At 31.2% G+C, this 27072-nt stretch overlaps 3 protein-coding genes and 1 long non-coding RNA gene across 4 annotated transcripts; 1 reads left to right on the plus strand and 3 right to left on the minus strand.

Annotated features, from left to right (window-relative positions):
* Window positions 1–2693: 2693 nt before the first annotated feature.
* Window positions 2694–3068, plus strand: LOC132724066 (THAP domain-containing protein 6-like). The gene has a single exon (XM_060708883.1). It carries the CDS (start codon window positions 2694–2696, stop codon window positions 3066–3068), a length of 375 nt encoding a protein of 124 aa, XP_060564866.1.
* Window positions 3069–3540: 472 nt separating this feature from the next.
* LOC132724073 (P2X purinoceptor 7-like) lies at window positions 3541–5175 on the minus strand. The gene is made up of 3 exons (XM_060708887.1): window positions 4807–5175; window positions 4283–4519; window positions 3541–4064 (listed from the first exon to the last, which is right to left on the minus strand). Exons 1-3 carry the CDS (start codon window positions 5049–5051, stop codon window positions 3911–3913), a joined length of 636 nt encoding a protein of 211 aa, XP_060564870.1. The 5' UTR covers window positions 5052–5175; the 3' UTR covers window positions 3541–3910.
* A 3280-nt stretch (window positions 5176–8455) lies between these two features.
* On the minus strand, window positions 8456–9989 carry LOC132724074 (uncharacterized). The gene is made up of 2 exons (XR_009624849.1): window positions 9490–9989; window positions 8456–8793 (listed from the first exon to the last, which is right to left on the minus strand). It is a non-coding gene; the product is annotated as an uncharacterized LOC132724074 (long non-coding RNA).
* A 1676-nt stretch (window positions 9990–11665) lies between these two features.
* Window positions 11666–12499, minus strand: LOC132724067 (uncharacterized). Its single transcript, XM_060708884.1, has one exon. It carries the CDS (start codon window positions 12497–12499, stop codon window positions 11666–11668), a length of 834 nt encoding a protein of 277 aa, XP_060564867.1.
* Window positions 12500–27072: the final 14573 nt, after the last annotated feature.

Raw genomic sequence — 27072 nt, forward strand, 5'->3', positions numbered from 1 at the left:
TTTAACATTAAATTGAACTTTGCACTTAATGTCTTTTCTGAGTTTCTCAAATTGCAAAGCGCGGCATGATCACACCATTTCAATGATTAATACCTTTCTGAGCGCTTGCATGCTGTGTGCATGCACGTCAAGGGAAATACATTGCATGTAAAGAACAGGAAGCCTTTTTTGCATTCATTTGTTGTTTTGTGCGTGGCTTTTATTCGCTTTCACCAAAACACACTGTATTTAATAAAAGGTACCGCATATGTTTAATACCATGCAAGGTTTAAACATCTGTGTACGTTTGTATTTTGCTTTCATTTAACTACAATGGATATTCTCATACGGCATTGTTTTAATTTCCATTGTTTATAGATTTGTTTAAGAACGGTGCGATTAATCATAATTATAACAAATATAAAACGAACTCGATCATTGTTTACATCATAGATAAGTCAACATTATAAAACATTAAAATTATATAATTGACTTATATAATTTTACTAATGCAAATATGTCATATTATTAAACATTTGAATGTTGTTAACTTTTTATCTTAATATTGAAACAAGTGACTGGAAGCGGAAAAAAACCAGTGCCGATCGATTTAGACTCGAAATGATGTTAGGGATCTTTATATTGTAGCAATACATACATATTTTAACATTTGTATCATTTTATCTGATATTAAGGACCTTGCTATTGGTTATTTAATGAATGCTCTTATGATTTTTAAAGGGTTTATTTTGTTTATGTTATAAAGCATACATTTTATTTTCGAGTATCTAGTAATCAGAGTCGTTTATCGAGCGCACTTGAAAATGAAACTACTCGCATAAGTTCACACTTGTCTGTATCTCCCTATCTAAATGGTATATATACTGAAATGTATTGATTTTGTTTGTTCTATTTCATTAATTAAAACGCTTACACAAACTATTGTCAGAGCAAGTAGATTAAGCTAGTTTGAATTAAGTTTTTATATAATTATAGCACTGCAGTAAAATTCAATATGGGTAGTAAATAAGTTAAGCTACAAGGAAATTTGTGAATTTAAACCAATCTAAATCATATTGAGTAAACCAATTGAACCCAGACCGGAAATTGCAATGCGCTGCAATTGCCACCGTTTTCTAAAAAAAAAGACACTACTGGGTACAATGTCTATTAATTGATGGATATATTATGAAATAAGCTACCCTTTTCCAGATTTTTATACTTCACAACAGTAGGTGCTAAATGCTGTCATCTAACAGCTGTAAAACGTTTTCCAGTACTTCACTTCAGTGTTGGTGTATTTTTTTAGGTTATCCGGGATCGATAATTGATTAGCAAATCATATGACAAAAACCGCCAGAGACTGAGCTGTATGACATTTTAACATGATATGCAACAAGAACAGTTTCATACTGAAATCATCTATAAGGCACAATGATCTGTGCACCCATTGTGACCGAGGAGTTGCCTTGAATGGTTGAAGCATTAGAACTGTAGTTGCTTTGTATCCCTGCTTGGCCCGTAACAAGTTCGAATAAATGGCGTATATGCATCTCTTAGCTCCAACAGGTGGTTTTGATCCCTGGTTTTGCTTTCTTGCTTAGTGTGCCGTAAAACCAACCAACAATCAATGATCTTTACAGACCTTGCAATGAAACATGTCCTATGATTTTTATTAGGATTTGTAACCAAAGATTCTGCACTGACATTTTAAGGCGTGCAAACTCCATAAGAAAGGTTGTCAAGCGAAATGTTTTCATTATCATTATGATAAACTCGAACAATTTTGTTACATATACCCGTATTACATAAAAACTTAGTCAATTCCACGGAACAAAGAAGAAGGATATAATGAGCTAAATGTGCCTAAGTCATAATTAGATCAAAACAAACTATATTATGTGACATATAAATGTATATTCAACGTAAATATGAAGTATTCAGTCCTAAACATAACTCGTTTTTGCTGAACTTGCACTATATGATACTGTACAAACTTAGTGTTTATTGATATTTTGTCTGTAATTTATGGTTCCTTTTTGCATAAACATAGAAACACTTTCACTAATAATTGTGATAATGAAATTCTGTGATTTAATTCATCTGTTTTATTAATAACAAAATACGAACGCAAATCAAACAATAAACGTTGCATCGTTATATTTTATAACTTTTTTGTGGTTGAAAATTGCAATTATAATACCACGGACGCATGGGTGACACCCGAGCCTCTTGATTTTTTTCTTTAAAAAAAAAAACATAAAGAGTAAACTATTTACTAAACCTGACTAAGATAAATTTAGGTCACTGAGTCATTGTAACTGTAAAGAACGACAATTTACCGACATAATGTGTTAGAGTCTATACTCGAGATCATGCAGACGCTTAAGTTGATTATTTTGGTCAGTTTAGATCGCATGATCTTAAAGGTTATATAAAGTGATGGCATATTTTGGTCTAATACGGTAGTTGTTAAGGTATATAAACGGAAAATAAATGAAAAACACCCACATCCTATCATTTCTTGTATTTAATCCTCGATTAATTTTACCTGTTCGGCGGTTTACATTTTTATGCACCGAAAATCGTGAGCGCTCGACGATTTCCGCCTGTGACGTCACAGGAGGTACTCCGCCATATTTATTGGCATTGTTTACAACGTACATTCACACACTACCTTTCATTTTAACAGTTTTAAGACATATTATTAAGTAATGCCTGCCATTTGCTGTGCAGGAGGTTGCACTAACAGGCGTGGGAATGATATAAGTCTGCACAATTTCCCAAGGGACGAGAAAATCAGGGCAAAATGGGTTTTTGCACTGCGACATACTGGTACGCCATATTCCAGAGACAGTTCGTGGACTCCACATTCAGGAAGAAATTCTCAGTTGGTTTGTAGCGCCCACTTCGAGAAATCGTGTTTTACACAACAAACTCGGACTATGATGAGTCTAGGGATCTCTTGTCGGCCACAGTTGGAGGATTCGGCTGAACCAACGATATTCGCATCATCATTTGGTGGAACAGGTCAAACTGATAAAAGACGAGATGCCTATAGGAAAAGAGAGGTTCTAGCTTTCCCTTAAAATGTTGTTGCTTAATAACCGAACAACAGGCTTAAAAGTAATGCCAATTTTATAAGAAAATCTATATTAAAGGGATTCCACTGAGGTTTTTGGACATAATTGGACTGAAAATATTTTTTCCAGATTAATGTATCATTTGATGTAAGTTTAGACCACTAATCTTTGTGCAAAATTTCAGATCATTCGCACACTTCGTTTTACCAGAATTAATTATTCAATTGGTAAAATAATGTTCCAAAATGAAAATCGGGCCAAGGAAAGCATAAAAATAAGATTTTAAATTTATTTCAAAATATATTTCTAAACTGTCTTTGCATATGTTCCTCTTTAAAGTGCCCAAACTGATTTATGTAAGACTTTAAAATGTTATCTCTATAGACTTTAAACTTCAGTGGAGTCCCTTTAAAATAACCTAAATTTGAAATAAAATCTAAGAATGTGATTTTCATTTGGAGGAGAATGCTACCATTTGGAGGAGAATGCTACCATAAGGGAGACATTTAAACATTTAGGGAGGAGATCATAATCTATCAATTATTTTATACAGCCTTTGATATTAATGCTATTTATAGAGAAAATAAAAATCTTTTGTTTATTAAAAATAGAAGAGAACCAATAAATGTTGAATTTCATACTGATTACCTTTATATATATTAGAAATTTGATAGTCCAAACATTAATTGGATAAATGCTAAAGGATAAAATGTGGTAAGAAAATGATGTTTATGCTGCAGTTGTGACAACAACAAGGAATAAGAAACAACTTCTTCAAAATAACCTTTTATATAATAAAAAAGACACACACAATTTTTCAGTTAACAAATGACTATATAATCATGTCCCTATCCAGCAAAGTGGAACCCTTCATAATCCTCGGATGGGTATGTAGTTCTTATTTTTATCACAGCACATGATGGCAAGACCACTCGAACTTCCTTCCCAAGGTAGCCCCAACACCATCTGGCCAGCTGCCGATACGCAGTATATCTGTGTCTCCTGAAACGTGAACAGACAAAATTTCAAGTTATGAGAAATTTACATGAAATGAATAAATTGAGCTGAGCAGTCAATTTATTTTTACTTCTCATGTTTAAAAAAATTAGAATCATTTGTCATTGAAAAACTAATTAAAAGGGTTATTTTCATTAATTATTACCACTGACCAAGTTGAATGATTTCACAATAGATAAGCACACAGTAAAAATTGTACAAACCTATTAATGTCTTCCTCGTCCCTTTCCCCATACTGCTGACGATACTGGAGATAGGCTGTCTCCAGTACATACCTATCAAGGCAGACTGTACTGAACCCCGGATGAGCAGTAATACAACTCAGGCCCTGTCCAGTTTCTGTCTTGTGCTCGTCCATCTTGTCAGATACTCTGGTGACTCTACAACAACACCGGCACTCTACTGCTGTTGCCATCATTTGACAGTTGTGACATGTACACCTGGAAAATAAAAATTATTGCTTCAGACAAAATTAATTACTAAAAATAATGTGAATTCGAAAACAGTGTCTTTCTAATACTATTGGTCATTGCTGAAAAAAATATATCAGCTATTGCTCCGACCTGTCCGAAATTATCCCATCCGAAATACCATCGACTCTTTACCGCTGAAAATGTATTTAACAAAGAAATATCAAGTAAACTTTAATTTATGCAGGTGCATAGTACATTAAACAATCGCTAAACTATAAATGCCTGACATGTTAAAACCATATTAAAATGTTTACCATTCGCCAACATCCTGTAGCTGTGTCGATTCTACATCGTCATTTTCTTCCCCGGAGTTCGACTCGTTAGAACTGACAAGTGCTGTCCTGAGCGGTTCAAATTGGTAAGGGTTAATACCTTCCCCATAGTTCTCTCCTTCTGGTGAGCTTTCATCGTCCAAGCTAGTATTGTTTGATGAAAACTCGTCAAAACTTTCGCTGCTTGAACTATACGCCATTGTAACTGATAGTGTGAAAATAAACATGTACCTCCTGTGACGTCACAGCCGTAAAGGCGATTCGTTGCATTCCGTAACTTTGCGTATTTTAAATCGGCATTTTCCGTACAGGTGCGCTCAGTGCTTTATGGATTGCTTGATTACGACTTACAGGAGTGACCCCGGTTCATAAAAACGTTCAGAATAATTTCTTTAAGAAATACTCTTTCATAAAATGTCTACTTTTATGTAGGGTTTTTATATCCTTTAAGTAAATTAGTATAAGAAAAGAGTCACTTATTACATCTACTGGTAAATTAGAAACAGCCCCTTGATTATGACGATGATGTTGTACTTGTATATTCACATAGTGCTCCTGTTAAAATTCATCGGATACATGTATTGCAATGCGTTACGAAAGTTTTTTTTAAAGATTAAAACACACCAAGTGCCGTTTCATTTTTAAACAATAGTCACGTAATGATCATTTCGAGACCAGTTCACATTAAACAGATTATTTTATATTAAGGTATTTTGTTTTTAAAGAGAATCCAGTTACGTTCTTGTTAACACGATAGGACTGAAAAAAAATTTCCGACATTAAGGCTACTTGACTGAAAAATTTCAGAGCATTTACTCACTCCTATTTTTCTCTCCAGAAATAAATATTCTAATTGTGATTTTTTACTATCCGTGTTTATTATTCATTAAGTATGCGCTATAAGGTTACCATTTTTAAAAGAACGTTAGCTTCTAATTATATATTCTGTCTTTTTCGAAACCCGCTTTTTGTAATTTTAACGCATAACATATCATCTGACAGTGACTGCCATCAATAATTATCTTATATCGTTTTACTAATAATAATATATATATATATATATATATATATATATATATATATATATATATATATATATATATATATATATATATATATATATATATATATATATATATATATATATATATATATATATATATATATATATATATATATATATATATATATATATATATATATATATATATATGATATACAATCATGTGATAAGAGAGATTTAATTAAGACCCAATTTTCTTATAAGATATATAATTCTTAGGTTGCTTATTATGAGGAAATTGTGTAATATTCTCACAAAAGCTGTCAATGTTATTTCATTGGCTATCAATACAAAATGCTTTACTTATATACGCATTACTTATAAAATTAACCATAATAAAAAAACTTTATTATCTAGGTATCAAAGATATTTCATAGATATTGTATAACGTGTGAAAAGTATATAATATGCCATTGTTCATAATTTGAAAGTTTTGAATTATGTTTAAGAAATTATTGGCTTTTGTATATAAAATCTTAAATGATGAGTAACTAACGTGCCGATACCGTAAATTTGCAGGAAATATTTTTACACGAACTTAACAATATAAAACTATACTTGGTTTATAAGAAAATTAATTCTTTTTTTCTTGAATGCTTTATTACACACCTTTAATACAGGTAGTATCAGTGTTCATGACTAAAACGTGTTACAGGTATGCATACCTTTCCATAAAATATATTCCAACTAACTACTTGGGTACTTGATTTGGTTTTCTACCACTTAATTTGATAAACTTTTGAATATAAATATTTTGAATATAAATAAACTTTATACTTTGATTTTCAAAAACAAATGTATCACCAACAGAACATATGTGTTCATCTGTATGTGTTTCCTCTTCCGTATGGACATATATTTCAATATATTAATGACTTGTTATGTTCGGGAAACGTTCGATCCTATAATAGATGATGTCTGTCTCTTGAATTTGTGGCAGAAGAGCTTTCATAGGTCATTAATTGTCATTCATCGATAATTTCTATAGCATGTCAACCTGCAATAATATACAGTCTATAGAATAATGAAATACAAGGTTATTCTCAGACATTAAACAAAATCACATTCACAACCGAATGAGGATACGCGTGTTGACTCTAAATGCAGATACGGTTAGAACATTAAATACATTTTTTTTTAAATTTTCACACTGTTTCTACCAAAGGAACTAGGGATCAGGTTCGAGAGACTCATTTTTTGAGCGATTCGAGGTAGAACAATAAATATCATATGCGAATTTTGTCGGGACTGGCCGCTGAGTTTGAGCGAAGAGAGGTATTCGATCAATCAGAGTTCGAGCGAACGAAGTTTTACTGTACTTTCAGTATGGATTTAAGTAACAACCCAAAATATTATGTTTCGTTTACAAGTTGTATTCAGTTTAGTATTTGATACATAATACTTCTTTTCCAGTTCCATTTTCAATTGATGTCTGAGCATATGTCAAATGAATCTATCGTTGTAAAAGTCTTGTTATCATTAACATGCTAGCTTACTTATGTAAAGCAAAACCTATTACATTAAAATGAAAGCCTTTAACTTCATTTTATTTGTAACGATATTATCAAAATTTCCATCAAAATTGTTGTTAATAATTAACTTAGTAAGATTCAGGTTATTCGTATTTTTCATTCTATGTGAAATGAAATACCAAGAATTGATCAGAGACATGTACGATTGGATGTGTTATATATTATCACAATGTTTTATACATTTGAATAACCATTTATTAAATCTGTAAATTCTATTTAGAAGATAGATTTTTGGCGACAGAGCACGTTCAAGTAATTTTGTTAATTTTACGTGTCAGGTTTGTTTTAAAGGTCACCGATATGTGTTTTACATTAAGTTTCTTGAGAATCTAATGATATCAATGAAATAAGTTTACTTCGCTGAGCCTGTCTATGAGATAAATAAAATGTGGTACAGTTGTTTAGGCAGTAGCGGATAGCTAAGGAGATCGGCGCTGCTTATGTCTTTTAATAATAATAATAAGAAAATCAAATCAGTACCTTTCAGTAGTCAAAATACTTCCCTGTTAAAACAATTTTATTTTTCAGCTATAAAATTGACTTTACATGTTGTATTCTTTGTTTATGTTCGGCATGTAATTCAGTTAGTACCGGATAGCTTTGGGGAGTATGGGATAGGTAGGTGAAGGTCAATGAGGGGACATCTCAAAACGTTCTAAATTTAGTATTTATAAAGTACATGTCACAGGAACATGTTCTGGAGTTATTGGAATGAAAAATATTACATTTGGTGGTAATCTTTCAAACTTTTCTACATGTAAACAGATATGTATTTTATGACACATAATATCATTTTACAACAATGTTTATTCAGATCAATGATTGGCATTTTCACTTGAAACAAATCACAGAGTAATCAAATAGAATCATATCACATTAGTATAATTATCAGTTCTGGACTTTTATGTCCATGACACTTCCTTCTGACATATTGGAAAGTGTGTCAGATAACATATGAACAGTGTCACAATAGGGACTACGATGGGATACCAGGCCGACCACAATTGCTATCTAAAACAACCAACAACTCAGAACAGAAAAATATATACAAATTTATTTACAGAAATGAATATTTATAAATGAAAAAAATGATTATATATGAAAAGTCACTGCGCAAACAAACACTATCAACGTATCTCAGTCTATTTCTCCCGTAAAGTTTCTGTCATGATGTTTCAATAAAGTGGTGGCGTTGTTGAACAAAATTCGTCACAATGGCGGGCGTCTTGTATAAAATCTTATCAAGCGTAACTGTACTTCCTACAGTGTTGGCACAGTTGATAGGATCCTGAACAAGGGCATGCGTCACCCTTTAGCCATGGACATACGTGTGGAGGGCCCGTGTCATCTTCGGGTGTGTCCTCAAATAAGAAGCTACAAAGTATAAAACATGGTAAGTTCCATGATAATCAAACATAAGGGTATAATAAAGTCCCTTGGAAAAGACTCGACCTTTGTCGGTTTCTAATAAAATAACGTGCTTCTTTGAATAAACAAAATGTCCACTATAGTACACCATACATTCCGTGGAACAAAAATTCAATCACATCCGCATAATACTGCGTTGCAAATATATTCAAATATACGTCACATAATAACCACCAATAAATAAACGTTATATTTACTTATAACAAAAACTGATGATAAATGAAATGAAGTAAGATGATAACGTAAATTAAATTGATTGAAACAAATCATTACGATACTGCAGCATTTTACATAAAGTTGCACAAATACGGTAGAACCATAATAAATTATTTATGAATAGATGTTATATATATATATATATATCTATAAAATATTCACGGCTCCTATACAATTACAATACAATTAAAACTTCAATTAACATACATCAATTAACATGTCTCGGTATAAATTTGCAATAGCGAAACACTAGAATAAAAAGAGCTTTTAAAATTTAATCTGCAAAAATTTAGAAAATTTAGAAAACAATAAATTACTGCCAAATAACTAAACCTGAATCAAATAAACTATAATTCTAAATAGAAAATAGTATTTTACGAAATAGCAAAAATTTATGAAACAAAATCACTAGAAAATTAAATTTACCTTGTACAAGCTGTAATTTTATGACAAATATAATTTGTCTGTCACCGTCATAGTGACCTGTATAACGTCCAGTGCATTGCAATATGTCACTTAAAATTTAGTCATTATATAGCAAACTACTGAGTACTGAGCGGGAAAACAGATCGTGCAAAACATGAAAAATCGATTTGCACGAAATAAAGCTGGGACGGCGGGAAAAATAGTTAAGTAAAATAAAGGCCCGTCCTTCAAATACAGACATAATACATATATCTGGTTCATAAAACAAAAATGTAACTTTCTTATTACTGAAAGGATTTTTGTGAAATAAACGGCAAAATGTTTAAATTGAGACATGGAAATTTATGCAAACCATAAAAATACTCTAAATAATAATTTCACCCGAAAACTCTAAATTGAACAAAAGATGATGCAATCTCACATCAATGAATATAGAGTAAAAATGAGGTTCGGCGTGAAAATATAATGCAAGATTTTACAAACGTACTTGCACTTTGTGACAACAGTTTCATCCAAATTATTAACAATATGAGTATAAACACAAGGTATAATAACGCCGCCGCCTTTTTCATTTGAAGCTGGCCAAGGTGGAAAACTTGGAACTGGTTCACCTGTTGCAGTGGCAAAGATTTTTCCACCACTGTCAATCACATTGCGAAAGCAACTTGCTAAAATCTTTGGTACATGACCAATAGGTAGTCCTGCAATATCGGACAACAGCAAGTTTCTTTGTTTATCTGTAACCAAATTGTATAAATGTTTGTCAAATGATGTTAATTCTGGCATCCACACTAGACAGGCATCTATGTCTGAAATATTTGTGTATCCCTGTCAACAATTAATCTAGTATGTGGTTCAGTGAGAGGAGGCCTTATCTTAAAAGCATGGTATCCTTTAATGACAGAATGTTCTAAAGTTATAATAGCCTGGTTACTGTCATGGATAATGGGACTTGTTGATGGCCCTAGTTCAGTTGTTGATACCTGAAAGAACAAATAAAATAAGTAAAATGCATGTAGAAAGTTCTGTAAAAATTAACTTCAATATGATATTCTAAGGTTTTTCTGTTTTGTAAGAATAATTTATCAAATATTTTAAACAGCTATAACATGAATGATTAATTTCTCATATATTTTAAACAACTATAACATGAAAGATTATCTTCTCATATATTTTAAACAACTATAACATGAAAGATTAGTTTCTCATATATTTTAAACAGCTATAATTTTCATTTTTATTAATATTAGTTATTTCTTATATATGTATCAATAAGAATATATAACATTTTAAATAATGTACATACTTTCTGAAATTTACATAAAGGATATAAATTTAAGCACTCATACAAAGCTATCCCTGGTTTGTCACCTTAAGAATTTCTATATAGTATAAAACTACTGCTTAAAGCTTTAATATAAACATACACTCATGACAATAGTATGGTTCTTCCTGTTCTTCTGGTACCGTGATTGAGCTACAGTCAGAATGAACCCATGATTTGCACTTATCACACTCTACCCACAGCCGTCCCTGACCTAGTGATTCCTCATCATTCCAATATACTTTACAAATCATACATTGTGCACTCTCTTCATCAGTATAGTCATTTCTCACAGTCTTCTTTTTCATTTTAGTCTGTCTAGCAGATTTCTTTTTTCCTTTGCTAAAAACATCAGCACTTGTCTTGGCCTTTTTTTCATCCAACTTGCGCTGCTTTTCTTTATCTTGGATATACTTTCGTTTAGCTTTTTTCTCTCTTTCACTGAACTTTTTTATTTGACTAAGTTCTCTCAGTGACATTTTTCTCATTGACTCTGGTGATGTTAGGTTGTCAGGTAATGTATCTGTCTGTGATTATCTCTTTACTTTTGTTGTTTCATCTACGGGATACACCAAAGATTCACAGAGTGCTGTGGAAATTGAGGCTTGCTTAGAATTGCTGCTGTCACATGACCCAGTGGCTGCTAACCCATGTTCTGAAGCTGCTTCAGCCAATAGTTCTAGTGATGAAACATTATCATTTCTGTCGCTTATAGACATCAAAACAAGGTGAATTACCTTCTATATCATAACCATCCTCAAAAAGTTTGATGTACTTCTGTTTAACAGGAGTTGTGAGTGCACTGTCAAGAGCCTTGAGTGCTAAAACTGCACCATTGTCCTGAGAAGAACGTTAACTAGGATTGGGACAATCGTTTGCCATATTTTCTTCAGGTTCTGGTTGTGAACTACTGTAAGTTATTCCAGGTTTCAACATCTCCTTTGTTATCACTGTTCCATCTACTGGATAGATCCCTGAAGCTTTGAAAGCATTTATTACTGTTAAAGGTTTATAGAATAATAGAAAAGCATCTTTAAGTTTCGCTGCAAAGTTTTCTTTACCTATCAGATTTCCTGGATTTGCACGGTAATGCTGCCGTACCACTTGATGCCATCTCTGCTTGAAAGGTCCAAACACACCCTTATCAAGAGGCTGCATCAGATGAGTAGCATTTGGTACTAATCTATAAAGCTCTATTCCATTACCTTTAGCATATTCAAACACTGACATGCTGATATGGCTACTTACACTATCTACAAGTAGTATCACTGGTCTTTCCTTGACAGCATGGTTGTTAAAATGTTCAAGAAAATGTTTAAAAATTGGTGCATCCATCCAACCTTTCTTAGTGTAGGCTATTTCACTGCCTTCTACTGACGCTGTTAGTGGATTATAACCCCTGGGTTTTGGCTCGGGATATATCAGAAAAGGTGGAAGCATAACTCCATCATCTGCTGCGCAATACATCACTCTAAAGCGCTGTTTACTTCGACCAGACACATAGGGAATTTGAGAAGTTATACTGCTCTGCAGCTTTTTATAAAGATACCTTTTCCGTTTCAATTGTGAGTAATGCCCTTCGTGCCCTGAAGGTTTTTCAAGTGAAAAGTATTTCTTCTTTATACCTCTGGCTCTTTTGACACATCGACTTTCAGTTGATATTATCTTCTTACGGGGTTTACCCATTATTGGATTTCTAAAATGAAATAAAAAAAAAAATAATAATTTATGTTATAAAACTATTGGTAGTATAATCATAGCTTTTTTAAAAATAATTTACTATAGTTATGGACCAACTATTACATGTAGCACTTTTGTCATAAGTTGTTGACCAGCTATTTATTTATTTATTTATTTACTTGTAATAACTTTATTTATTTAAAAATATTTTATTTATTTATTTATTCATTTACTTGTAAATAATTTATTTTATAATTTATTTTTAATATCACATTAAAAAAGGAATGATAACTACAATCATGGAGCTAAATATATAGTTAAAAGAAGAGTTAATAATGATGGGATCTTTAAAGTATCAATATTACTGAGTTACAATTATAAAAAGATATCATATATAATATCATAACATTAAAACTGGGATATTCTCATCAAAATGTACTTTTAATCCACTTATGACAGCGATTTGACAGATAAAGTAAATTTTGAGACCACCCCCAAAATTCGCATGTAAAATCTGTTACTGACAGAAACGCTTGCTTTTCATTTTCAAAAATATTTAGTGGCAGTACGTGTTATATCTGCAAATGCTTTTCAAAAATTGTAAACAAATGATTTTGACACCAAATCATGTCAGTATGTCATTACTTTACCTGCTGTTGATCAATAGTTTTCTGTTTTTTTTTTTTTTGGAAGCGCTTAAAAACAGCGTGACGGTGACAACTTCCGGTTACCTCGTTCTGATTTGTGTAAGAAAAAATCGCTGTGCAATTTGAAATAAATAAAACGAAATTAACGATGGGTGGGGAATATATCACTCTTTTTGATGTTATGATTGTTTTCTTTTGAAAAATGCATTTCTGGTAGAAAGGAGCAATGTTGCTGCCATGCTATCCGCTATACCCTAAAATTCGCTACTGCCTAAACAACTGTAGCTTTCTCGTACTCTCTAGCGTCGGCTTCCGCATTAGAAAAAAAATCCAACACAACGTACATGTTTAAATTAGTACATAGAATGCCAAATATGTAACGCGTTGTTATGTACAAGGCTAAGATAATGAAATGTAATTATCATGTAGATGGCGGCTGAATAAAAAGACGAATAAAATAATCTGCAAATTTCAAAGACAACTGATTTATTATTTTAAAGTAATAAAATGGCTTCGGCGATGAAATACTTTCCTACAACACTCTCCTTACTTGCCTCGCTCATCAAGTGCGAATATTTTGATTATCATATAAAGATTAAAGAAATAATAACAGTAAGACTGTTTGTCTGTGGATTGATTATTTAATTATATATAGCAAATGCTATGACTGATCAATAAAGGAAATTACCGGTATAAAGTTTCTATGTATAACGGGTGAAAAATGACACTAGCTGGATTTAAAAATAGAATTCTGATCATATTAAGTGTTCCCCTGTTGAAATAAAGCAGACGCTTGTAAATTTGCAAAATGATACTTTAACTCTGTGACTATGTTAAAAGGGAATTGATGCATAATTGAAGATATGTCATACCATAAATAATTATATCGATAGTATTGAGTAACATACATGAAAACCTACCACGAAAGAATAATATATGGATGTTGTTGACAAGTGTGAGATACATAATATGATATTTACATACCTACTTATAGCAGATAGTAATTTGTTCTAGAATTTCAACATATAATAAATCCATAATAAACCACTTATAACTCTATCAATCTTATTTTTCAAGAAATGATTTGTCTGAGCTGCGTTCTGGGAAAGGTGCATTGCCTTGTTGGTTTCTGTTCTTATTCTTTATAATAATCAGTATGTTAAAATCATACATTTATTAGTTTTCATCGATACTTGAAATGCATGTACCTATTGAAAATATGTCCAATTGTAGCCCAATCCATTTAAATGTACTAATTAACTTAAGATAGTAAAAACATACAGGCACACAATAGTTCCCCGAAATAAATTTTGTCAGGCCAGTTTTGAAAAATGTATTTGATGAATATGAAATATCATAATAAGCAATAATCAATCCTGTGCCAACATATGTTTTTCATGTATGAGCATGTGTTGTTAGATTGCAAGTCAAAAAGATGAGGTTAAACCGATCTGGTTATATCAAATATATTGTTTATAATGACCTCTTACCCGATGTAATGCCTTGCGGTTGCGACAACGTTGACCGATAAAAAAAGTTTGCATCTGTCGTGGGACTTTGTAAAGGACTGATATTGTACATTTAAATGTCTTTTATTCCGGTGTGACTAAGCCTTAAATCTACTTCACTCAGATGATTCAATGTAATATACCATGAATATTGACACCGCAGTCAAAAGGAATGATAAACTAAATAAATACAAGATATGGATATTTTTTATGTATTTATTTATTTATTTTTATCTTTTTTTTTCTTTTGGAAATTCAAAATTATCTTTTATTATACATTTAAGCTACATATGCTGTTATATTCATGAAAGTTTTTGTTTAATGCACAAAATATATTGTTTGTCACGAGGTGTACATAACTCATTATAACATTTTGCATGGTATAGATGTTTTGCACAATTCGTTGTACTAGGACGTTAAGCATCTCCAAAGCCTTTAAAGTAAACCTCTTTTCCGGTGCTAAATCATCGAATGGAGCTGGAGCTGTTAAGACTAGTAATTAAGGTGATTGAATTGCTGAAGAGATGTGCAAGATGAAGAATTCTCAACTGCAATGGCAGATATTTTTTACGTAAAAATTTGACATGGAGTAACAAATTATAATATATCTGTTATTCTTAAATCTTTACCGTTGTTTTGTTTTTTATCGCGAAATTTATATCATAATCATAATATATCGGTTTTGTGTATTACCATGGAAAATAAATATATCTGTCATATATCCCATAATTCAAACGTGCCAGTAAACATGTGACTTATATTTCATAAGTAATAAGCCAGAGCGACAAAGAAAATATGATCAATACAGTCTATTTGCAAATGACACTTTTCATTACATGTGTGCTGTTTTTATTTTTGATGACGTTATGGAACTTTTTTGTATGAATTATTTTACTTTGTTGAACCACACTTAATTGGTTAGCATATGGGAACAATACCACCGATATAAAAGTGTATCTCTGAAATTGTTTTGGCATATGACATCATCAGGGGATTACTTTTCAATCAGATCTCCTCGTTCTAATTACAGTTTTAATAAGATATTTCTTTGAGAGTGGTATAATAAGGAGAAATAAATGCATCCCATTTACACTATTGAAAACCATTGATACTCTAATACGAAATATGTATTTACACTCTATGCAGCACCGTTTTCCAAAAGTCATAGGTCGTATGCAATATGAAAATCTGTGTTCGCTCCAAGTAATAACATGAAGTCATAATAAATTGTGGTGTTCTATCAAGAATTCTCAAAATCAAGAGATGAAAGTTTGAGCTTAGCCCATAATTTAAGTCAATATATGCGAAGTGTAGGTTGAAAGAGGTAATGAAATGTCCAGAATTTATTTAGAGCATGCATTGAGGGATTTAATATAACATGCTTTAGCCGTGTTGCGCATTTCACAGGACTTTTCCAGAATCTTATCAAATTCAAATCGAAACGATGACAATATGATGATTTAAAATCCTCTTGCGATTTCCTGATATTTTAAAATGAATAAAGCTATAAATTTGTTGCAAATAATTTTCAAATTCATTGTTATAGCCAATACCTCCAAAATACATTTTTTATATACATGTATTCCTTCAACTTAAATGAAATACGAATACACCACATTATTGCTAAACGTTTTTATAAGTACATGTATATGTTATGTATTCATGTGTGTTAAACAACTAATGGATTCGTGTTCGAGAATTGATCATTTAAACATGGAGTGGCAAAAATTTAACGTTAAAATATTTGTTTAGATATAGCTTCATACCCTTTAAAAAATAGGTCAGTCAAATCACGAAAAATACGAGGAATTGAAGTGTAGTGGCAAAAAGCTCATTTTACGAGTGTTTCAACCAGTGAATTAAACCTTCTTAGGTAGATTTCTATCATCTGAATAGAAATCAAATGAAAATGAGGACAAAAGTGTTTTTAATTAACACCATGATGTAAACTTCTGGCTTGATGTATTGATATCTCTATCTATTCTGAACAATCACGATCAAAATTACACATTTCTTTTTTAAAGTAGATGCTGCTTCATTTAGTATAGCTTGCAAAATTATCATGTTCAGAAGTGTTTGACTCAGTTTCTGCTAAAACTTTGATGGAAATAAATTGTATTCTTAGATTTAATTAACGCATTTCATAAACTTTTAGTCGGGATTTTCCAATATTCCTACTTGAATAATGTTGAATCACCATTAGGATATGTTGCCTGCTTTTTAACTATGTATTTTGACGTTTAATCTGTTACCGTCCATGGACAGGCTCATTCAACCGAGCCTGAATTTTCAATTTTGTCGTTTTGGGCTTTCTTTAGGGATTATTATTTTTTCTATTTTTTACTTACTTTAGGCCTAATGATTATTGTGATTGGCGAGGTAGGACCAGTAATGTGTCAATGTGCCGTTAAACCCCAACAAACAAACAAAAAAGAATAAGAAAGCACACAAATAAACAAGAATGATCACCATCATAAGCCAATTGTAGGTCAAAGACCAGTATCAAGCTTATACTTCAGAGGAAAAAGCTTGTTCGCTGAAACGTTTTACATGCATTTTAATTCAACTTGACACAAATGTGTAAACAGGACAATTCATGTTTGAAATTATAAAACTGTGCAATTTGAACTGATTTCAGGGGTCGAGTTAATACATTCTCTTATCATTATAGCAACAGTTGATAAATATCCTTTCTAAATAATGTAACATATGTTAAATATCACATTCAAAAATTGAAGATATCATGTTTCCGTCTATAATGTACGAACATAAATAGAATCTGATACTTTTAATGGCATTTACTTTTCGTCCGGAGAATGCTTCAAAAGTACTCAACCTTTTGAAATTATTATTTTGATAGGAAGATGAATTCATTCCTTTTCCATTATAGATTCTATATATATTATCATTTGTAACAACATCAAAAGGATACATTGAGAAGAAATACATTTATGCTTTACAAAAGCAAACTTGTATTGCAGAAAATTACGCAGTGATATTAGATTTAATCAAAACTAAACACAACAAAAGACAATTAAGTGTCACATCTCCGTTAACTTCACATTTTCATGTTATATAATCACGATATGGTTAAGTATTATAAGCATTAAACATATAATACAAATTGCATAATTCCAATTTATTTTGTTTTATTATGTTTAATGACGTTCTTATAAAGATGCAGTGCTTCAACTTGTTTTACATGCAAGATATTCATTATTTTTGTCGATAAAACAATACCATTTATACATGCATACATTTAGTAAATATTATTTCCTCAGCAATTATTTCGAAAACATCACATAAATGTAATTCCTATACAATTATAGCTTAATATGAGATCACTAATTACATTATAAAATATTATATTCAAAGAACATTTCTGGGCCATGTACAGTTGTTTTGATGATATGATACATTAGTATTTTCCGCGAACATTATTAATTGTAAGAGACATTTATTTACAGACCTGTTTGCTTGTGATAATACTCAAGCAAACGTCATTTTTATGCTACATTGATAGGTTTGAAAAGCTATATTTTATGTCGGAATAAATCATTGTGATTTTGTTACTGTAAATTTGTTCACGTTTTAAAATTTCATTGTTTGGTTGGTTTTACCGGGCACATACACAGAATAGTTCATATGGTACGGAATTGGACAAATGATTTTGGCTAACATCTAATGTTACAAATTTCAAAGCAACACCAGGGGTCAAAACCACCTCACCTTCTGGAGCTATGAGACATTGACATCAGTTATTCAAACTCATTTAGTCGGCTTTAACGATCACGCATAATTACATCTAAAATCACCATTTATCAAAAGAGTCACTAATCAGAACGTTAAGATCAACTACACCAATAATTTGCTTCTGGAAATAATATCAGAATTATAAATGATATAAAGTTTCATTTGTCCACTCTGGTCGACATATGCATCTCTTTTTCTTTGATTGATTTTCTTATACAAAGTAATATTCTAGAGACATGTAACTGAATTCGTTATTCTGTTTCGTTGAACATCCATAGAGTAAGTAAGTGTATTGTTTATTATTGGCAGACCGTAATTGTTCATTAATGTGACATGATCGGATCAAATCACATTTGAAATACACTTGTCACGCGTCATGTCTGAAGTTCAATAATCTAAGTTGAACTGTCATTGTCTTTTAGAATCCAATTTAAGATACTTTCTTCTCTGTAGATAATTTTAATGTCAGTTGATCAGTCTTCAAAGTGCTTATATTATTACAACATTTTTATTGAACGCTTAAGCTCTCTTGTGTTTTGATGGCATTATATTGTATGAACGACAATGCAACTGGTAAACAAGTGTTATTTAAGCATCATTAAAACATTGTATCTTAATAAATTTGCACGGCATGAAGACAAATCATTATAAGTGTTTGCTACAGAACGAAATGTACTATTTTGACAAATAACTAGTCAGCAGGATACGATTTGAAGAGCTCAATATGAAAAATGAAAGAACATAATATCAGTTATTGCAGAGAAAGTTATGATTATTATATACATCTGTTATAAAACAGTAGACATATCTTAAGATATGTTGGACAATCTGTAGAAATAAAAGACATGCTAAATACAATACAACTTTACACAACTATTGCGTTCCATAAAATAATTTGATGAACTCTTTTTCTTGTATTTAAATGTTCCTCGTAATCCACAGATTAGGCACATCAAATAATAATATAGTAATAAAATAAGTATTTTATGTAAGTAGCAAATCTTAAAGAATAGAAAAATAAAACTTACGTCGAAAAACAAAATCAAAACAAAATAAAAACAACAGCAACGAATCAAACAAAAAGAAGGAAAAACACACAGAAAACAGATTCATTTATTCATTATTTTACATATATCTTTTCTAAGGACAAGGCACAACAATTATTGATAGAGCAAGGTTACTTTATAAGCAAACCGCGTAGCTATCTAACATTTCCATGTTGCTTTACACCATCATTTAATTATAACATCAGTAATCTATCGATCCATTAAGTCAATAATCAGCCAATTTATTAGGTCACTGATCTATTGAACCTGATTTCAATCTATTTCTTTTCGTAAGTCTTTAATTAATTGTTCTGTTACTTAATGATATATCTATTCTTTGCATCCTTAATTTAAAAGTTCTTACTTTATCTTTACCCACACCTGTTTGTCCCTGTTGAATGCTGTGTAGTTTTGAAAATACCTAGTAAGCTTCGTTTAACCGTATCTTTATGTTACCTCATTACTGAGTGAACATAATATTTTTTCTTATTATAAAGCTTACTAAAAATATCCTTATAATATATACAAAATTTGATTATAATTCTATCGAAAGTAATGAAATGAGATTTTGATAAACAATAATCAATAAAATATGACATTAACACATTTAACATCAAACTAACTCGTATTTTTGCCATATCATATCCCTAAACAAAATCAATTACAAATAGATTATATGTTGTCATGTTATTGACTTTCCACAATTCGTATTTCATGCAATGTATAGATGCATATGCGGCGAATGTCCACAGGCTGACTATTGAATGAAGTAGATATATTATATTTTGGCCATCACAGGCCATTTTTTATTATTTCTGTTGCATGTCAACCTGTAACCTGCCATTTCCATTAGTATGCACGTTCATTGAATTAACATTTGACCTGTTGAATTAATGTAATAGTGGGGTTGCTCTATTTAAGTTTTAAAGGATTTTTTCTCAAAAAAAGTTTAAAAAAAAATAGTAAATATACTACAATCAGACAACGATTGTGATTGGTACAGTGTACTGTTAAAAATTAAAACGATTATTTTGTTGTGGATGCATTCGTCTTCAAAAGTTCTGTTTTACATCTAATTGTAACATCGGCAATTAGAAGCATGTATCGGATTTAAATCGGATTTGTTTTAATATGATTATACATGATCATTACAGTATGTAGTCTTATATTCAGCTGTATTTTGCAGAGATTATTTAAAACAAAGAACATGTTGATTAGATCCATATCCCAGTTGTAATTACCTTTTATAAAAACACCCGAAATGTGTTTATCAAACTTAATTAATCCACAAATTCAAATACAATCTGTGTAGAGCTTAATGTTCTCAAAATGTGTGTTCCAAATGAAATGAGAAAATGAATCCAATTAGTTGAAAGATATTTTAAACAAATAAGTTCAAAACGAAAATGACATTTCAAAGAAAGGAATCAGGATCACTTCACAATCTAACTCTACGCTTTAATGCCATAAAATGCTGAATGGACGGAAATGAATGATGGTTCAGGTTATTAAAGATTTAGTCGAAAAATAGTGTTTTTATATCAGAACTATCGACACCCCTATCCGTCGATATTGATGTAAACAGATAATGAAAGGAATGGTGAATTCAAGCTATAGTTCTTCTTTTTAGTGGTTGTATCATAGTTCTAAAACGTGGTTTTATGGAATATCGAACGGTTTATTAATGTTTAAAGTTATTATACACGTATTTCCCTAACTAAGTGGAAAATTTCTAATAATAATAATCTCATTTTGCTGCAAGTCATAACTCGAGTTTTTTTTTACTTTACTTGAATCCATAGTGTTTTTGAAAAACTTATACCAATCTTTACAAATAATCATTTGTTAATAAACAAACCTATCTTTCTTTTTTTCAAAACTTTTTTGTAATCTTTGATTTGTCTCAAACGAAGCAATTTTCGTGTCTCAATTTATTAAAAAGCAGTATCATTTTACCTTGTTATTTGTTCGTGCTAATAGTCTCTAAACTCATGAGATACCTGACATATTGAGCATTTTATAATAAAAGTATATTCAGGAACCATTCTTCTTTATTTTTATATCTTATATCTGTAGAAACAATCTACTATTGTCTTCTATTGATCGATATTTTCCAAGCATACTAACATTACCTTTTCATAAGGTTATTTCTTTTATATTATACCTCAAATTATACATACAAATGAACATGAAAACCACAGTCAAAAGGAAATGATTTTTATTACGAAATACGTCATTATCTTTTCTGCTACTTATGCAGGTAATGAATTGGTGTAAGAAATGTTGTTTTTTTAATCCCATGCAAAGAGAGATTTTCCTTAACTTTCTGCTCTGAATTGAATATGAGTTGTGTACAATTAGATAACAATTAGCATGTACGTGCCTTGTATTGAAGTCATACTAAGACAACTGATCTTGTCTATGTCTTGAAAACCTGTAGTTTGGGATTACACAACCTAGTCAAAATTATAAGTTAAGAATCATTTGAGCCACGTCACGACAAAACCAACATAATGGGTTTGCAACCAGCATGGATCCAGACCAGCCAGCGCATCCGCGCAGTCTGATCAGAATCCATGCTGTTCGCTATCAGTTTCTCTACTTGTTTTAGGGTTTGTAAGCGAACAGCATGGATCCTGTTAGGACTGCGCGGATGCGCAGGCTGGTCTGGATCCATGCTGGTCGCAAACCCATTATGTTTGTTTTTGTCGCGACGCGGCTCATATGGTGTGTTTATAATTGTAGCGGTGGCTGTTGGTCAAGGGGTCACAAAATTGTTGAGAATGAAAGATGGCCGAGTAATTAAAAGATTTGCAGTGTCTTTTTCACTGATATGAACATTTCTGCTATAGTTATTAGCCAAGATACGCAAATAAAAAGTATGTTTGTTTTTCTAAAATAAAATAGAAATGTACTTAAGTTATATTTAAATGTAAATTTTGAGCAAAAGTCAATATTCTATCGAGTTCAAACTGTTATAGCTAAACTTCTGTCGTATAGAAGTTTAGCTATGTTTTAAAACTTATTCACATATGTCACGCTAAATGAAATTTGAACAAAAATACAAAAAAGGATAAAGTACTAAAATTAAATTTCTAAACCATTACACAAAATAATTTAATAAATGTGTTAAACATTCTAAAGAAAAATACAGGCAATAAAAGGCTGATTCCTACAGGAACATATTATGAACTATTATCTTTAAAACAACACAACTCCAGCAGTTAATATTAAACAATGAAATGTAATTTCAAGAAAACTGTAAGTACGGTTAAATGTGAACATCCACTGACATTTTGACAAAATGTATTTTTCTTTACCTATTCTGCTGCGTTGACGAAAAGGCGGACACTACATGTCAGCACATGAACATGTTAAAGCGATATTTTGATTTCAGATGTTGAAATATAAGTTCCACGCTAGATTCTTCTTATTGTCTAGCGGCATGATACTCATAACTCACAATCTTCAAATCAATTCAACTTACTGTTTAAAATTGTCAAATCTGTTTCAAAGTGTTTCAAGGTAAAATGACTTGACTTTTCAAATGTTTGAAAATGTAAATTTGTCGTCCATTGTTGTTTAAAGGTAAATTAACTTGACATTTGTATTAACAAATTAAAGTTCTTGATCCGTAGGGTAATTATTTCCCAAAGGCCTTTTTGAACACCTACACGTTTGCATCACACATCATATACAAATGAACTATTGCAATATAAATCGCAATTCCATTATATCGCAATATACACCTGACTGGTCTAAAAATAGAAACGAAAGCTTAATTTCGGTTAACCTTCGCTAACAGGTATATTAGTAAATGGTGAATACAGTTTCCGTTGTGTTGTTTTCATTTTGATGACGTTAATATGTTTAAGAATAATTACAACAACCTTGGTGAAACACACCTTATTCGGTTCGGCATGGATAACCATACCACTGCTATAAAAGTTAATGTTTGAAATTGTTTTGGTATATGACGTCGTTCGGGAAATACGTGACTACAATATATTCTTGTGTTATTGGCACTTTTCAATAGAGATTTCTTTACTAGTCACAATAACAGTCTAAGATTATGAACAAACAAGAGTGTTGAAATGTTTAAAAATCAATACGAATATATTTTACGATCTTCTATTTTTATCTTTGTTTGCTGAAGTATTTGTGTTTCCTTTTAGTTAATCTATTACCATCAAATGTAAAAAGAACTTGATTTAACGGTTTAGAGAACTGTAATGAAAGCTTTTCCATGTTTGTAGTAATAATTGTTAATGGATTTCATCATCTTTTTTAAATTTTTATCTTACCAGCAAAACTACATTTTCATATTCTAAAACATGTTCAAAAACACAATCAAAATGTGCAGATATATTGTTTCCGTCCATTATGTGCAAACGTTCATAGAATTTGGAACTTTTATATCTAATTACTTTTTGCTAAGGCGAGCGTCAGATTACTTTGTCTTTGATGCTGATATTAATTATTACTCTAATGAACATCTCTAACATGCGTTTTCATTATAATAGCATGTTAGAATGATTTCATTGATACGATACATAATCAGTTATGAGAACATCAAAAAGATAACTTGAGCACAAGTCTTCCATACAAAAGTACACTTGGATGACAAACAATTCTACCGTGATGTTTGTGAAAGATAACAAACAAATGGAAGCGAATTAAAAATATTTTAATTTTGAAACATTTTTTTTTTAGTATTTTAACACCGTGTGATGGTACAAGCGAATTGAAACGCTATATTTGATTTTTGCTCTTTTTTGTTCCCTTTATATTGTAGATGATATAAAGTTCTAGTGGAGATTTAGTGCTGCATTTTTATGATCATGCAATAAATTATTGTCATGATACGAGTAATATATTTGATATAATATCAAAGTTTATTAAAAGTAACCAATAACCTTCCCGCGTTTGCACCTTGTGATGCTCTTTTATGAATTTTAATATTCGTTTTCGTTTTTGGAAAAGAGAAAATCTATATCGTGTCCATATTCAGAGAAGAGAATGTGTATCAGATTTATATCGTACTCAGTATAGCTTTTTTTCATTTTCTGAGTTCAAAAATGCACATCATATCAAATATGTATTGAATATCATTTTCGGAATCCTGATATTTCATATATTGTTCTCGAAATAACAAATATTATTCAAAATATAAAAAAGTTTTCAAATATTAATGCATTTAGAACGTTATATTATTCCATATAATTGCAAAAGACACGAGAAAATCAAGATAATCGGGTAGATATACATGTTAGCTTAAGATTGACACCACATTCATTAAAATCTGTTCACTTTAACTGAGTTTATAGCTCGCTGGTATACTCAAAAACAAAAATGGTTGAAATACGGTCTGATATTAGGAATCGTTGTATGCTTGCATTGGCATTGGGTGCAATATTCTCTGTGTATGGATAAAACGATTCTACATGTATATACATTTTGTAGATAATACTTCTCAATTAAACGATTACATTTTTTCACTTTACCGTGTATGAAATCATATTAAAAGCTAAGCATAATGTTCAATTGAATTCTTAGCTTACTAACGGTATTGTTGAATTGTACGCACTGTATAAATATTACAGATACATAAAGATATATATATATATTCCATAAAAAGGATACATCAATCAAATTTAACAGACTTACTTACACACTTATATATGAAAGTGACCATTTATCTTAGGCAAAGGCATAACATCTAGAAATTTTCAGATTAACTGTGCCAATTATTTGCTTCTTAAAATAATGATATAATTACCAATGGTTTCATGTTTCATTTGCTTGCTTTCGCCCACAGCTCTTACTCTCTGAACGAAAAGTTTCTGCTGTTTTCTTATACAAATTAACCTTTGTGAAAGAAGAACCACGGTTCTAAGTCATCAATAGCAAAAGTAGGCAGTTGTTTGTAGTGATACATTAGTGTAACATACATTAGTGTAATATGATACTTTATAAATAGGATAACGTCACAAACATACTTGTCATGCGTCATGATCGAAGTAGAACTTCACTATTTTCAGAATCCAGTTAAACATAATTTTTACTCTGAAGATAATCAAAATCATTTGCACTGGCTAGAGTTCAATATGAAAACTGAACTATGCTTCAATGGGGAAATTGAGAGGGACGCCGGAAGTTGTAAGCCTACATATAAATCTCACCGTCTCTTTGTACTTTAAACACTGGCACATTTTCAGTTCTTCAAATATAAATAAAAAACAATAAACATGTATCATTTTGATAGTCATATAAAATTCCCCATGAAATATTATAATCTTGACTGTAACATTTATACTTGAGCCGTGTCACGACAAAACCAACATAATGGGTTTGCGACCAGCATGGATCCAGACCAGCCTGCGCATCCGCGCAGTCTGATCAGGACCCATGCTGTTCGCTTACAAACCCTATAACAAGTAGAGAAACTGATAGCGAACAGCATGGAACCTGATCAGACTGCGCGGATGCGCAGGCTGGTCTGGATCCATGCTGGTCGCAAACCCATTATGTTGGTTTTGTCATGACGCGGCTCACTTTCTTAATACGGAATCGGTTGTGTTTCATATCTTCATACTTCAATAATGCACATGCATGGATATTAAGTAAATTATTAAAAATGAAGCAAGGTAAAAAACAAGATTTTAAAAGTCGGTTGTGTTACCTTTTTAGATATAATATGTATGTAAGGCAGACCTGTGACAAAAGAAAGGAAAAGGAAAAAGCTGGTTGAGAAATAATAATACCATGTTTTCGAAGTTTGTAAAAATAAATGATGTCGTGTACTATAAAGGCTTATAATTATATGTTTAAGATGTTTTTATGTAACTATTGACAACATGTAGATAAAAACGTGACAAGACATTTAACATATTGCGCGGTGGTTAACGGAGTACATTATTGGTAGACTGGGGTTGCGTGCATTGAGAATTGCATAAAAGTTTGAAGAATTAATTTCACTAACAACGTCCTTTGTAAACCCATTTGCAATGATATTTTGAATTTCAGAAACTGTTGTCCAGCGTAATTTCTGATACTCTAGGTCAACATCATTAAGTAACTGTAACTTAAGTATAGTACCTAATCTATTTTGAGGGGTTTCACTTTTCATAAGACAATATATTGTGCGGAAAAGAAATAAATCTTGTTTTGACAAATCACCAACATTATTCACTCTCTGACTCGGAAATAATACCAGATGAATTTTTTATTTCCACCCTTTCAGCATCAAGATGTTCTCTGCTGGTACAGTGCCTGTCAAAAATAAAATAAAAGATTGATTTAGGATTTAGGCAAAGGTGTAACCTATGTTTGGTGAAAGCTATAAAAAATATTATGATACATTATATTTATACATTACAGCCTGAAAAAAAAAATCAGAAACTGCTCTCAGTTTTATAATTTATCAGAAATATTGCAGCATGGCAAGGTATTATTTATATTTAGGTTTAAGGCATATTATAAGAACTTGAACCATTTTTATGTGAAATGAAGTAAATGTATACATGCAAACAGCTGTGACCTACACTGAATTCCTTTTGCTTGTGGGCTAATAATCAACAATTTATTTACCAAATTATATGTTGAGATTACTGTTTTACTTTAAA

This window comes from Ruditapes philippinarum, unplaced genomic scaffold (genome assembly GCF_026571515.1).
Source record: "Ruditapes philippinarum isolate M1 unplaced genomic scaffold, ASM2657151v2 ctg835_1_1_1_1, whole genome shotgun sequence".
Lineage (NCBI taxonomy): Eukaryota > Metazoa > Mollusca > Bivalvia > Venerida > Veneridae > Ruditapes > Ruditapes philippinarum.